The sequence below is a fragment of the Citrus clementina genome, unplaced genomic scaffold (genome assembly GCF_000493195.1).
Source record: "Citrus clementina cultivar Clemenules unplaced genomic scaffold, Citrus_clementina_v1.0 scaffold_4, whole genome shotgun sequence".
Classification (NCBI taxonomy): Eukaryota; Viridiplantae; Streptophyta; class Magnoliopsida; order Sapindales; family Rutaceae; genus Citrus; species Citrus x clementina.
In genome coordinates this window covers 19,955,610-19,967,771 of record NW_006262274.1, presented here as the reverse complement: position 1 = coordinate 19,967,771, position 12,162 = coordinate 19,955,610, and the positions used below count along the sequence as shown (strand labels likewise).

General features: G+C 35.3%; 3 protein-coding genes across 5 annotated transcripts; all 3 read left to right on the top strand.

The window, feature by feature from the left end:
• Positions 1–37: 37 nt before the first annotated feature.
• LOC18044670 (proline-rich receptor-like protein kinase PERK9) lies at positions 38–6,333 on the top strand. 3 transcript variants are annotated; one of them, XM_024185407.1, is made up of 9 exons: positions 38–970; positions 1,037–1,731; positions 2,213–2,623; positions 2,706–2,792; positions 4,313–4,383; positions 4,465–4,541; positions 4,674–4,821; positions 5,566–5,727; positions 5,818–6,333. In XM_024185407.1, exons 1-9 carry the CDS (start codon positions 474–476, stop codon positions 5,995–5,997), a joined length of 2,328 nt encoding a protein of 775 aa, XP_024041175.1. In that variant the 5' UTR covers positions 38–473; the 3' UTR covers positions 5,998–6,333. The 3 variants fall into 3 exon arrangements, with proteins under 3 accessions (XP_024041175.1, XP_024041177.1, XP_006437775.1); XM_024185409.1 differs by having other exon boundaries at positions 38–1,002; positions 1,078–1,731; XM_006437712.2 differs by having other exon boundaries at positions 38–1,731.
• Positions 6,105–7,699, top strand: LOC18044669. The gene is made up of 2 exons (XM_024185410.1): positions 6,105–6,185; positions 7,045–7,699. Exon 2 carries the CDS (start codon positions 7,053–7,055, stop codon positions 7,509–7,511), a length of 459 nt encoding a protein of 152 aa, XP_024041178.1. The 5' UTR covers positions 6,105–6,185; positions 7,045–7,052; the 3' UTR covers positions 7,512–7,699.
• A 3,269-nt stretch (positions 7,700–10,968) lies between these two features.
• On the top strand, positions 10,969–11,909 carry LOC18044668 (probable calcium-binding protein CML16). The gene has a single exon (XM_006437710.2). The coding sequence runs from the start codon at positions 11,112–11,114 to the stop codon at positions 11,601–11,603; it is 492 nt and encodes a 163-aa protein (XP_006437773.1). The 5' UTR covers positions 10,969–11,111; the 3' UTR covers positions 11,604–11,909.
• The last annotated feature ends 253 nt before the right edge of the window (positions 11,910–12,162 follow it).

The window sequence follows — 12,162 nt, the reverse complement described above, 5'->3', positions numbered from 1 at the left end:
GGTAACACGGAAGTCAGAATACCCATCAGCTTCGTAGGTTGATTTTACTGTGAGTTTGGTGATTTGGGTATTGCCTAAACTTGGTTGCCGTGTCCATTTCGCTTGAGAACTGACTGATGATCATAGTTTAGTTCAAGAAGTAGTTTGGTGATCTGTGTTATGATAAAGAGAGGAAAAAGATAATGAAGGGTGATTAGGGTTTCTGTGTTTTGAAGTTAAAGAGTGTTTGGTGATTTCAGGGTTTGATTTGGTAAATTTGGCATCTTGGATAATCTGTCAGTTGGAAGAAAGATTGAGAATTTCGTTTTTGCCTGTAAAATACAATCTGGAACTGGATTTTGATCAAAGTTTTGGTTTTTGTACTGGAATTATGCATAGTATGTGACAATTTCATGTAAGCTCTTGCATTGACAGATTGTTACATAATGAATAATTTTTACCAGATTGTTAGCCTATATTATGCCATTTAGCTAATGGCAACAAACTCACCACCTCCAAATACTTCTCCTACTGCTTTGTCACCTTCTTCTACTACCAGTCCACCGCCGTCGCAGTCGTCCCCTCCTCCTCCTCCTCCTCCTCCAAGCCCTCCTACAGCTTCCCCTCCTCGGCCAACTGCAAATCCACCAGACTCATCAACACCTTCAACTCCATCTCCTCCTCCGCGATCACCTGTTGCACCGTTGCCCCCTCTTCCTCAACAAACTATTTCGCCCACATCACCGCCACCACCCTCCAATTCTACGTCTCCATCACCTCCAGCGCCTGTTCCACCAATGAGTGCACCCTCTCCCGGCCCACCAGCTGCCAATTCCTCATCTCCTCCACCACCAGTATCCAATCCTCCTACTATTTCACCTCCACCACCAGTGTCTAATCCACCAAAAAGTTCACCACCTCCACCACCAGTGTCTAAACCACCAACAAGTTCACCACCACCATCACCACCAGCGTCTAATCCACCAACAAGTTCATCACCACCAGCGTCTAGTCCACCAACAAGTTCACCACCACCCGCGTCTAATCCACCAACAAGTTCACCACCACCATCACCACCAGCGTCTAGTCCACCAACAATTTCACCACCACCACCAGTGTCCAATCCACCAACAAGATCACCTCCACCACCATCATCTACTCCACCACCTAATTCACCTCCTTCTCCACCATCTGATCCACCAGCTAATTCACCTCCACCATCAAATCCACCCAGTAATTTGCCTCCACCACCACCATCATCAGTAGAGCCGCCTAAAAGGTCACCACCATCTGTCCCACCCCAAAATCCACCTCCGCCACCATCATCAAGCCCGCCTAAAAATTCACCCCCTGCACCCATAGCTGTTCCTCCCAGTAATGTACCCCCACCTCCTACACAAACTCCTCCTACTCCTGCTTCTCCAATAGCTCCCCGTCCTTCAAATTCTTCTCCAAATTCACCACCACCACCATCAACAAAACGACTTTCACCCCCTCCTGGAATTCCAGTCCCATCAACAGAAAATACACCTGGTAATGGTACCAATCCTAGCTCTCCAGAAAGTTCTAGTTCTCCAAGTAATAATGGCATTGGAACAGCAGGTACCGTGGTTATTGCTGTGGCTGTAGGAATCATAGCATTTAGCCTCATCGGACTGGTTGTTTGGTGTTTGAGGAGGCGAAAGAAAGAGGTTTCTGGACTTAATGGGGTGTACATTATGCCGTCCCCATTGGGCTCTTCCTCCACGACTGGTAAATTATTTATACATTTTACTATTGTTTCTTTCTATTGGTACTACTTTTTGTGTCCCTTCTCAGCTATTCTTGTTATTTCTATTCACATTCCACAGCACTATCAACTCAAAAATTTGCTTTAATTTAGCTGCTGGATCATAATGCAGTATCCTTGAAATTTGGTGTATGCTGGGTGATATGAATACTGGATGAGCATATATGCTAGTTATAATTGTAATATTTGAGAGATTCAATATAATAAGTAACTTGTTTTTCTTGTAGAAAAAAGATTAGATCATAGGTAAATTTAATTGCAATCGAGATGAAGATGCTATTTTCCCCTCTCTTTTCCACTGTCTAACAAGTTATTTATTTGTTTCTATAAGAAAATTATATCATATGCCAGATTAATTGCTAATTAAATTGAAAATGGTAAGTTTTGTCCATGCTCATTGTCCTTTAAAGTATAGACTAATGAAGCTTTGACACTTGTATGCAGATTCATCCTATATAAAGACACAGTCTTCAGCTCCCTTAATAGGAAGTGGTCCTGGTAGTGACTTTGTGAATTCACCACAAGATCCAGGTGGCTTAGGCCATTCAAGGTCAATGTTTACGTATGAAGAACTAGTCAAGGCCACTGATGGGTTTGCAGATCAGAATCTTTTGGGTGAAGGTGGATTTGGTTCTGTTTATAAAGGGTATTTACCAGATGGGAGAGAAGTGGCAATTAAGCAGCTAAAAATAGGTGGAGGACAGGGCGAGCGGGAATTTAAGGCTGAAGTTGAGATTATTAGTCGCATACACCATCGCCATTTGGTTTCACTTGTGGGCTATTGCATTTCAGACGACCGAAGATTGCTCATATATGACTATGTACCTAACAATACCCTTTATTTCCATCTTCATGGTAAGTGGCAACTGGGCTTTGATAGTAGAAATCACAACAATGGCCTCTTAATCCTTACCGTGTTGCCTCTTTGATTTCATAGGAGAAGGTAGGCCGGTTCTGGATTGGGCAACACGCGTGAAAATTGCAGCAGGTGCAGCTCGTGGACTAGCTTATCTCCATGAAGACTGTAAGTATCTAATATTCTGCTTCTGAGTTCAATTGTTTTTATGTTCACCTTCACATTATTAACCCTAACAACACCACCCCCCCTCTAATTAGCGGAAAAAATTTTTCAACCAAAATACAAGATTCTCTAGTGGTACATCTATCAACTTTATTGATATGAACAAAGTTGCAAAGGGTTTTCTATATACTTGCCAATCAGATTCTTCATCCAGCTTTGAATTGGATTGATGACTAGAACAACATCTCATCCTAGAATGATCAGAGGGTCCAGTTTTTCTACTTCAACCATAGCAGGTAGAAATTTATCCACCCACAAAGTATCTTCTGGTGGTTCTTCAGCTTTCCAGACCTCTCAAATCTGTCTAGTGGCTCTAGCAATTGACCATTGTATATCAAGCTATTGGATTGCATGAACAAAACTGAGTTTCAAACCGCTTTGTAGGGAAGGGAGATCCATGAATAGAGATTGTTAGGGGCATTACTTACCTGTTTTAAGCTATTCCTTAATAGAAGATTTGAGAGGGGCACTACTTACCTGTTTTAAAGTATTCCTTTAGCAAAATTTACTGTACCTGTTTTAATGTATTAGTTTAGCAAATTTTACTGACTCCACTTTTAAGATAGTGTGAGAAAATTTGTGTTTTGACAGACGGATACAATGGCTTGGTCTGGACACACATTAATAATTGTTTAGACAATGATGTCGGATTGAGCATGAGATGATCATTGTTCAGTTCAAGTTTGTGGGAGAATATCTAACAATCGGTTACTCCTTTGGTGTCTGTAACTGAGAACTGAATTTGGTCCAACTGGAAAGTTGAGGGAAAAGCAAAAAGTCTTTTCCCTAAACTAGCTGCTTAGTGGTAACAGTTGAACATAAGGCAAACTATCATCTGTCTTGAATTTGACTACTTTCTGATAGCAGACCGATAAAGTGGGACCAATTGACACATTATTTGACCTTCTCATTAGGTACAAAATTATGACAACTTCTCATACCTTTTCTTTTTACTGATAGCAGACTGCAAAGCAGACTAAGTGACACATTATTTGACCTTCTCGTTGGGTACAAAATTATGACAACTTCTCATACCATTTCTTTTTTCTGATAGCAGACCGCAGAGGGGACTAATTGACACATTATTTGACCTTCCCATTAGGTACAAAATTATGACAGCCTCTCATACCCTTTCTTTGTTTCCATTACCTATTTTTTCAACAATCTAGATCTTAATCTACAATTATCTCCTTGCACTCATGGATGTTCTTCGATAGAAGCATGCAGATAATGTTACCTTGATTAAAATAGCAGACACATCGTTATTTTAGCCATGTATGCTTCTTTTGGCCAAAACAAACTAGCCAAAATTAATAAAATAGAAAGCCACTGGATGTTCAATCTATAAGTGCTCTTTCTTTAGGGATAAGACATTTAATGAGAAGATCTATTGATTTATTTCCTTGTTATATAATCCATGTTTGTTGATTATATTGTTTATTTATTTTTTTTACATATATCAGGTCATCCTCGTATTATTCACAGAGATATCAAGTCATCGAATATTCTTCTAGATAACAACTTTGAGGCTCAAGTATGCTCTGCTTATCTTTTCTCAAGCTACATTTTTCTCTTTTCCATATAGTCTTACAGTACATGGTTTTTGACCTTACAGGTTTCAGACTTCGGGCTTGCCAAGTTAGCTCTTGATGCAAATACACATGTCACGACTCGCGTTATGGGAACTTTCGGGTAAAGTAGTTTCTGTGATAAATAGATACTCCAGGATAAGACCTTTTTGAGAGCTCTTCTAGTTGTGGTAGCAAAGTTGCAAAACATGTGACAATTGTCTTATGGCTCTAATTATTCCAATTGGTTTTACAGATACATGGCCCCTGAATATGCATCAAGTGGCAAGTTAACTGAGAAATCTGATGTATTCTCATTTGGAGTTGTGCTTTTGGAGCTAATTACCGGCCGGAAGCCCGTCGATGCATCCCAACCCTTGGGAGATGAGAGTCTAGTTGAATGGGTAAATTTGATAGATGCCAAAATCTTGTTTAAACTTGTCTTCCTTTGTCAACAAAATTCAAACTCAATCTTCTAAACAGGGTAGGGATGCATAAATGGTCTATTAAACTAAATCTTTTGACTTTGATTGTAAGTCACTTTGCTTGATTTTGATAATATGGTAAAAGCTTTAGTTATACTGTGTTCCCTTTTCTTATGACTTGGTTAGTTTTATGTCAAAGGATGCTGCTAGCGAGAAAGCTTCTGTCAGAATTTTAGGTTCGGTGCTCTTGAAATGAGACCTTGTAAAATATTACATCTGCTTGAAAATCTCTGTGGGTTTTGCAATTTTAATTTGATTAATCATGAAATAACTGATTTTATATTTCTTTGTGATTCTGCTTTTATGTATATCCTCAACAGTGACAATGAAGGAATAAATCCACCAAAAAAGAGGAAAAAAATAAAAAAAAGTATAGATACATTTGGCTACTTCTTTGCCTCTTTCACAGGCTCGGATTTTTTGACATATGTAAAAGAGGCACTACCATTATTCTTTGGACATGACATATTTTTCTCTTTAGTGAAGGTTGTGAATCTCACACATATGCACATGGCATCTATGCATATCTTAGATGTCTTAGGAATGAGTCGTATGGGTTTGAAAACAAAATTCCCTGTGAAATGGTCCAAATCCTATTCAGAGGAGCAACTATAATTTTCAAGAGCTAATCCATTCTGACGAAAGGCTTATTATATCTTGCAGGCTCGACCTTTGCTTAGTCATGCACTGGAGAATGAGGAATTTGACAATTTAGCTGATCCAAGGCTTGGAGAAAACTATGTTGAGGGTGAAATGTTTCGGATGATTGAGGCTGCTGCGGCCTGTGTGCGGCATTCAGCTGCCAAGAGACCACGGATGGGACAGGTAATAAACTTATATTTTTCCAACCAACTCAATAATTGTTTGGAGATGGCTTAGTCAGGCACATCGTTCTTACCATGTTAATGCTCTCAGGTTGTCAGAGTCTTTGATAGTTTAGCTGCTTCAGATCTAAACAATGGAATGAAAGTGGGTGAAAGTGAGGTTTTTAACTCAGCTCAGCAATCTGCAGAAATTAGATGGTTTCGGAGGATGGCGTTCGGTAGTCAAAATTACAGTACAGATTTTTTCACCCAAGGCAGCTTGGATAGTTGAGAGAATGGTAAATACTGTTAGAGATCTCTTCATCTTAAAAGCTGGAGGGTTTTTCAAGCCAAAATGGAGCCATATTCCAGACTTCCAGTTCACTTTGCAGAGGTGGATCGGCTAAGACAGGATTACGTCCTGTATCTGTAATCACCTGCATCAATCACAGAGATTGATTTTCCAAACCCTCAATACTTGTAAGTAGGCTCTGTCATAGTTTACACCAGATTAGAGCAATTCTTTGACCTTGTAACTACCCTCTGCCAAATTTTGTTACAGCAATGTTTATGTTTATGGTGTTAATAAAGCTCTTTATAGTAGTGTTCTTCCTTTTTCCTTCTTCAATCTATATTTCCTCAAAATCTGTACAACCGCTGGGAGGCAACCATTTCACATCTCTTGTATATTTAAGTATACAAAGTAAAGATATGTTGGTAATAGGGTGACAGAAACTATAACATGAAACTAAACCTGCCCACTAGGGTTTTAAGAAAAGAAAAGAACAATATCAGAAGAAAAACTTGGGAGGCAGCATGATTTTCATTGTAACAATTTTGAAATGCTCATTATGAAACATTGGGTACCTTGAATTGACTGATTATGTATGTGTGAATGCCAGAAATGAACTAATGAAGGCAAATTATCGCAGATGGGAGTTAGTTTATTCTTAATATATACCAATCCTAGGGATAGAGACCTTACTTTGAAATACAGCTGCATGACAATTCAAAACTTCACTGTTTCACTTTGAAAAGTAGGATTCAAGATATCTTAGTAGGACAGCTTAATAATTCCTTAACTTTAAATATTATATAATATTTGTTAGACCAACTTGAAAGCAATGGTTTCATTTCTTGGCAATCCAACGTGTAATATAATTTGAAGTCGTGGCTTATGTATGACTAATTGCTTTTGCCACCGTATTCTTTAGCTTTGCTACTCATCATTCGTTTTGCTTTACACTTTACAATACCTCTCAATAGGAGAAGGGACCCATTCTTTTAACAAGGCATGGCTTCTATTCACCAGTTTTCTTCACCCACCTTCTTCAATCAGAGGCAGGTATGGAAGATTGGAACACGCTTGCCGCCGATTGTGTTGTTATTTCCTGTTGCTGCCAATGCTTGATCCTTCAAGTCCTGATCTTCGTCGTGCTCAGACTTCCATACAAGATCATTCGAAAGACGAAACAATATGCAAAGAAGAAGCTGATTAGGCACAGAAGGAAGGAAGGGAAGATGATTGAAACGTTGAAGGTTCGATATCAAAATAAGTCCTGGGAATTCCATGTTCAAGGTGACCATTCTGGAAGCTGCAGCGGTGTTCAACTTGAAGGGCTTTCCAGTTGTATGCAAGAAGTTGAGAAGGCGTTGGAAGAATTTTCTCAGAGGGGTGAGTTTGCATTCGGAAGCTTCTGGGGTAGGGATAATTCAAGAAGCCCCTCAGCCCCACAGGAGTTTGATCAAAGTGTTGTGCAATTTGAAGTTGTTGAAGTAGTTAGCTATTCATATGATACCTCATAAATCATCAGTATGCCCCCAATATTGTTTATCTGCATCAAATTAATTCCACTGCAGGCGTCTTTGGAGTCAAGGCAATTATTCGATTAGGCTTTAATTATTGTTTATAGATTTATACCAACAGTTGAGTGACAAAGAAAAAAAAAATGGTTACTTTGAATAAACTCATGCCAAATATTATATCAAACCAAATAAATATACTCATCATGTTTAACGTACTGCTCTCATTTTCTGCACTTTTAAAATAATAAAAATTAAAAGATAAGAGCACACGAATAAACTCCAATCTATAGGCTAAAAGGAAAACTGCAAATTCATAAGCATACAAGCACCCTCCTCCATGTTCTTCAACTGCATGAGCTGACATTGTCCATTCAAAGCTTGGGCTAATTAACGAACCAGTATAAATGAACCCATTATATTTTAATCAACCTGTTCTTATGCATCTATCTACATTCTGCTTCCAGGTGGTCACTGGTAACATGTTATTAATTTTTATAAATAAGAAATAATAATTGATTGGATGTCACCGACAGGCAGCCAGGACATGCACATCATATGCAGGGCTATCAAATCGGTGCAACATATTATTAAACACGGCATTTGCGGATAATGAATGCCGCTAAATCATCTATCCTGATAGACAAGCGATTAACAAGTGTCGATTGTTTATGCGTTGGGCGCTTGACATATCAAGTATTTATTGATCTCCTGTCAATTAGCCATTGATTGCCTATCAGTAACCTATCTAATCCTATTTTGGAAACTTATATATTCAAAATATTCATTTATTTTTGTGTTAAAAAAATAGAAAATTATTTTTTTAAATCGAAAAAAAAAACTAAATTGCCGTTGGGTTAAATAATAAAAAATAATAATAAGAAAAATACATATTGAAGATGTTACTCTTATAAATTGACCCTAATTTTTTTTTAAATTACATGAGACATTACTCATATTATAACTTATATTTCATGAGATTAGTGTATTGATATTTATAATCTGATAATTATTGGAATTAATTTATAAATCTTATATACCATAATCTAAATTTTTACACTCTTTTTAATATTCAAGAGACGTTCATTCCATTCATATTTTTTTCTCTAATATTTAAGAAACGTCCACTCCATTCATATTTTAACAGAAAAAAAAATTATGTTCATTTAATTTAAAGAAGAAAATTAAACTCCCTGTAATATAAATTTTATATAGCATAACTCAAATTTTTACACTTTTTAATATTTTAGCACGAGACGTACTTTTCACTCATATTTTTTGTTTAATATTTAAGTGACGTCCACTCGACTCACTTTTTGAAAAAAAAAATTATTTTCACTTAAATCTATATATATATATATATATATATATAATTGGGACTATAAGAGGTGATGTGGCATCACCATTTCTCATCATCTCATAATCTCTATTATCTAATAAATTGGTTGAAATTAAAAAATAATTACATTACAAAATATTAAAATAGAAAATAATTATTAGATTATAAATGATTACATGTCTTTTCCTCTTTCTATTTAAATTCAACAATATGTAACCATTAATAATAATTAATTATAAGTCTTGAAACATTCATTTATTTTATTATGCCAACAATTAAATTTTAATGGCTTAAAATACATCAATTAATTAATATAGGAAGGAAGGTTCATTCATCTTCCTTCAACAATGCCATTAGAGCCTAATTTTAATGTCATAATCTCATATTTAATTATTCAATCTTTTGTTTAGTGCCTTTTGGCTTCTTCAAACTCCATAAACATTAAATATTTAAGATTTGTGGCATCATTATTTCTCATCTTTTTATATTCTCTATTAGCTAATATATTGGTTAAGATTAAAAAATAATTACATTACAAAATATTAATATATATATATATATATATATATATATATATATAAAGTTGGGACTAGATGAGGTGATGTGGCATCATTATTTCTCATCTTCTTGTATTTTCTATTATCTAATAAATTGGTTGATATTAAAAAAATAATTACATTACAAAATATTAAAAATAAAAAATAATTATTAGATTATAAAAGATTACATGTCTCTTTCTCTTTCTATTTAAATTCAACAATATGTAACCATTAATAATAATTAATTATAAGTCTTCAAACATTAATTTATTTTATTATGCCAACAATTAAACTTTAGTGGCTTAAATATATCAATTAATTAATATAGGAAAGAATGTTCATTCATCTTCCCTTAACAATACCATTAGGGTCTAATTTTAATGCTATAATCTCATATTTAATTATGCAACCTTTTGTTTTGTGCCTTTTGGCTTCTTCAAACTCTATAAATATTAAGTAGTTAAAATTTGTGGCATTATTATTTCTCATCTTTTTATATTCTCTGTTATCTAATATATTGGTGGAGATTAAAAAATAATTACATTACAAAATATTAAAAATAGAAAATAATTAGTAGATTATAAAAGATTACATGTCTCTTCTTCTTTTTATTTAAATTTAACAATATGTAACCATTAATAATAAATTAATTATAATTTTGAAACATTCATTTATTTTATTAAGCCAACAACTAAACTTTAGTGGTTTAAAATACATCAACTAATTAATATAGGAAGGAAGGTTCCTTCATCTTCCTTCATCAATGCCACTAGGACCTAATTTTAATGCTATAATCTCATATTTAATTATGCAACCTTTTATTTAGTGTCTTTTGGCTTCTTCAAACTCTATAAATATTAAATATTTAAGATTTGTTATGTTTGGATTTTTTTTTATTTAACTAACATCCTCTTTAGAAATGTTCTTGTATTTTTATTTTTTGACTTATTTAAATTTGTTGTATTGTGTGCTTTATGGAGTATTCTTTTCTTCATGAGTTAAACAATGATAAAGATAGTTGGATGATAAGTGTTAGACTTTATGAGATGTGGAAGTCTGTTAATACCAAAAAGAATAGAGAATTGATTAGTGTGAATATAATTTTTATTGATGAAAAGGTTGTGTACACTTAACTATACACATTAATATATATTTTTAAAGTTAACAACAAAATAATTAACTTTTATAAATAACATTAGTTTTATAAGGCTGCGTCATCTTTAAAAAAATCAATTCATATTTTTTATTAATTTTATTAAGTGTAAAGTAAGAAAAAAAAGATAATACTAAATTTTTTTTTTAATACCACACGAAGTACGGTTCTATTTACTAATTAAAGAATAAAAGTAAACTCTCTATAATATTGTGAGAGTTCAAACTTATAACCTGGCAATTATAAAGTATGAGTTATAGTCATTAGAATAAATCTTAGTGGGTAAATTGACCCTAATTTTGGACGTTATGGAAATGTTCTTTATTCCTTAATTTTAAGTTGCCATTATTTGCATTTATCACTACTGCCATCATCACGCGCTAATACACATATTCATCATTACAATTCACCGCGCTTTCTTTTTGAACCATTCCAACATTATTACAAAAAAAGAAGCGCAAACGCAACCCAACACAACACAACACAGAGAGAGCCCCGTGTCTTAAACAAACACAAAACACAACCTTTTTTTCTTCTTGAATCTTATTTTTTCTTTCTTTCTTTAATCAACAATGACGGTGATGGAAACAGTTCAATCGGAGCAACTGAAGCAGCTCAAAGACATATTCATGCGTTTCGACATGGACTCGGACGGCAGCCTCACGCAGCTGGAACTGGCCGCACTCCTGCGTGCCCTGGGGCTCAAGCCAACCGGCGACCAGCTGCACATTTTGTTGGCCGACATGGATTCCAACCGCAACGGCCTCGTCGAATTCGATGAATTGGTTGCTCTGATACTCCCCGACATCAGCGAGCAAGTCTTGGTCAACCAAGAACAACTCATGGAGGTCTTTCGGTCCTTCGATCGCGACGGCAACGGCCAAATCACTGCGGCCGAGCTCGCGGGCTCCATGGCCAAAATGGGCCACCCTTTGACGTACGGCGAGCTATCGGAGATGATGAGGGAGGCCGACACCAATGGCGACGGTGTCATTAGTTTTAATGAGTTCGCTACCATTATGGCAAAGTCTGCTGCCGACTTTCTCGGCCTTAAGCTTGCGTAGGCTGCAGCAGGGTACGTTAAATAATTAAAAAATACGGGGTTTGATGTCGTCGATATGTAAATTAGTTAATTTGCATCACAAGAACTACGTATAATTGTTATCAAGTTTGATGTGATGGACCCTTTTGAGTAATTTTGTTGGTTTGTTTGTTTTTTTTTTAAAAAAAAATAGGATCGTTTCTTGAGATCTTGATAGAAAGCATAGGAGGAAAGTGAGGCGTGCAGCTCTCTCTATTATCGACATTGTATAATTTGAGAAGAGAAAGAAGAGACAATTATCGACACAACTTGCATATTCCCTTTTAATTATAATCCTGGATCAAGATTCTCTATTCTTAATTTTTTTATAAATTTTGTGTTATTATGTTTTAGAATTAGTGGATGATTAAAATTTAATTATTTTTTTTAATTTATTAATCACCAATCATATTAACAGAATTTGTGAACATCAATTCAAGAGAGGATGTGATCCTTATATTCTATTGTGTTTGATTTTTTTTTTCTTTAATTGACGTCGAAGAATATTCTGTTGGACGTGCTGGTTGCTGCATTTGGTTGTA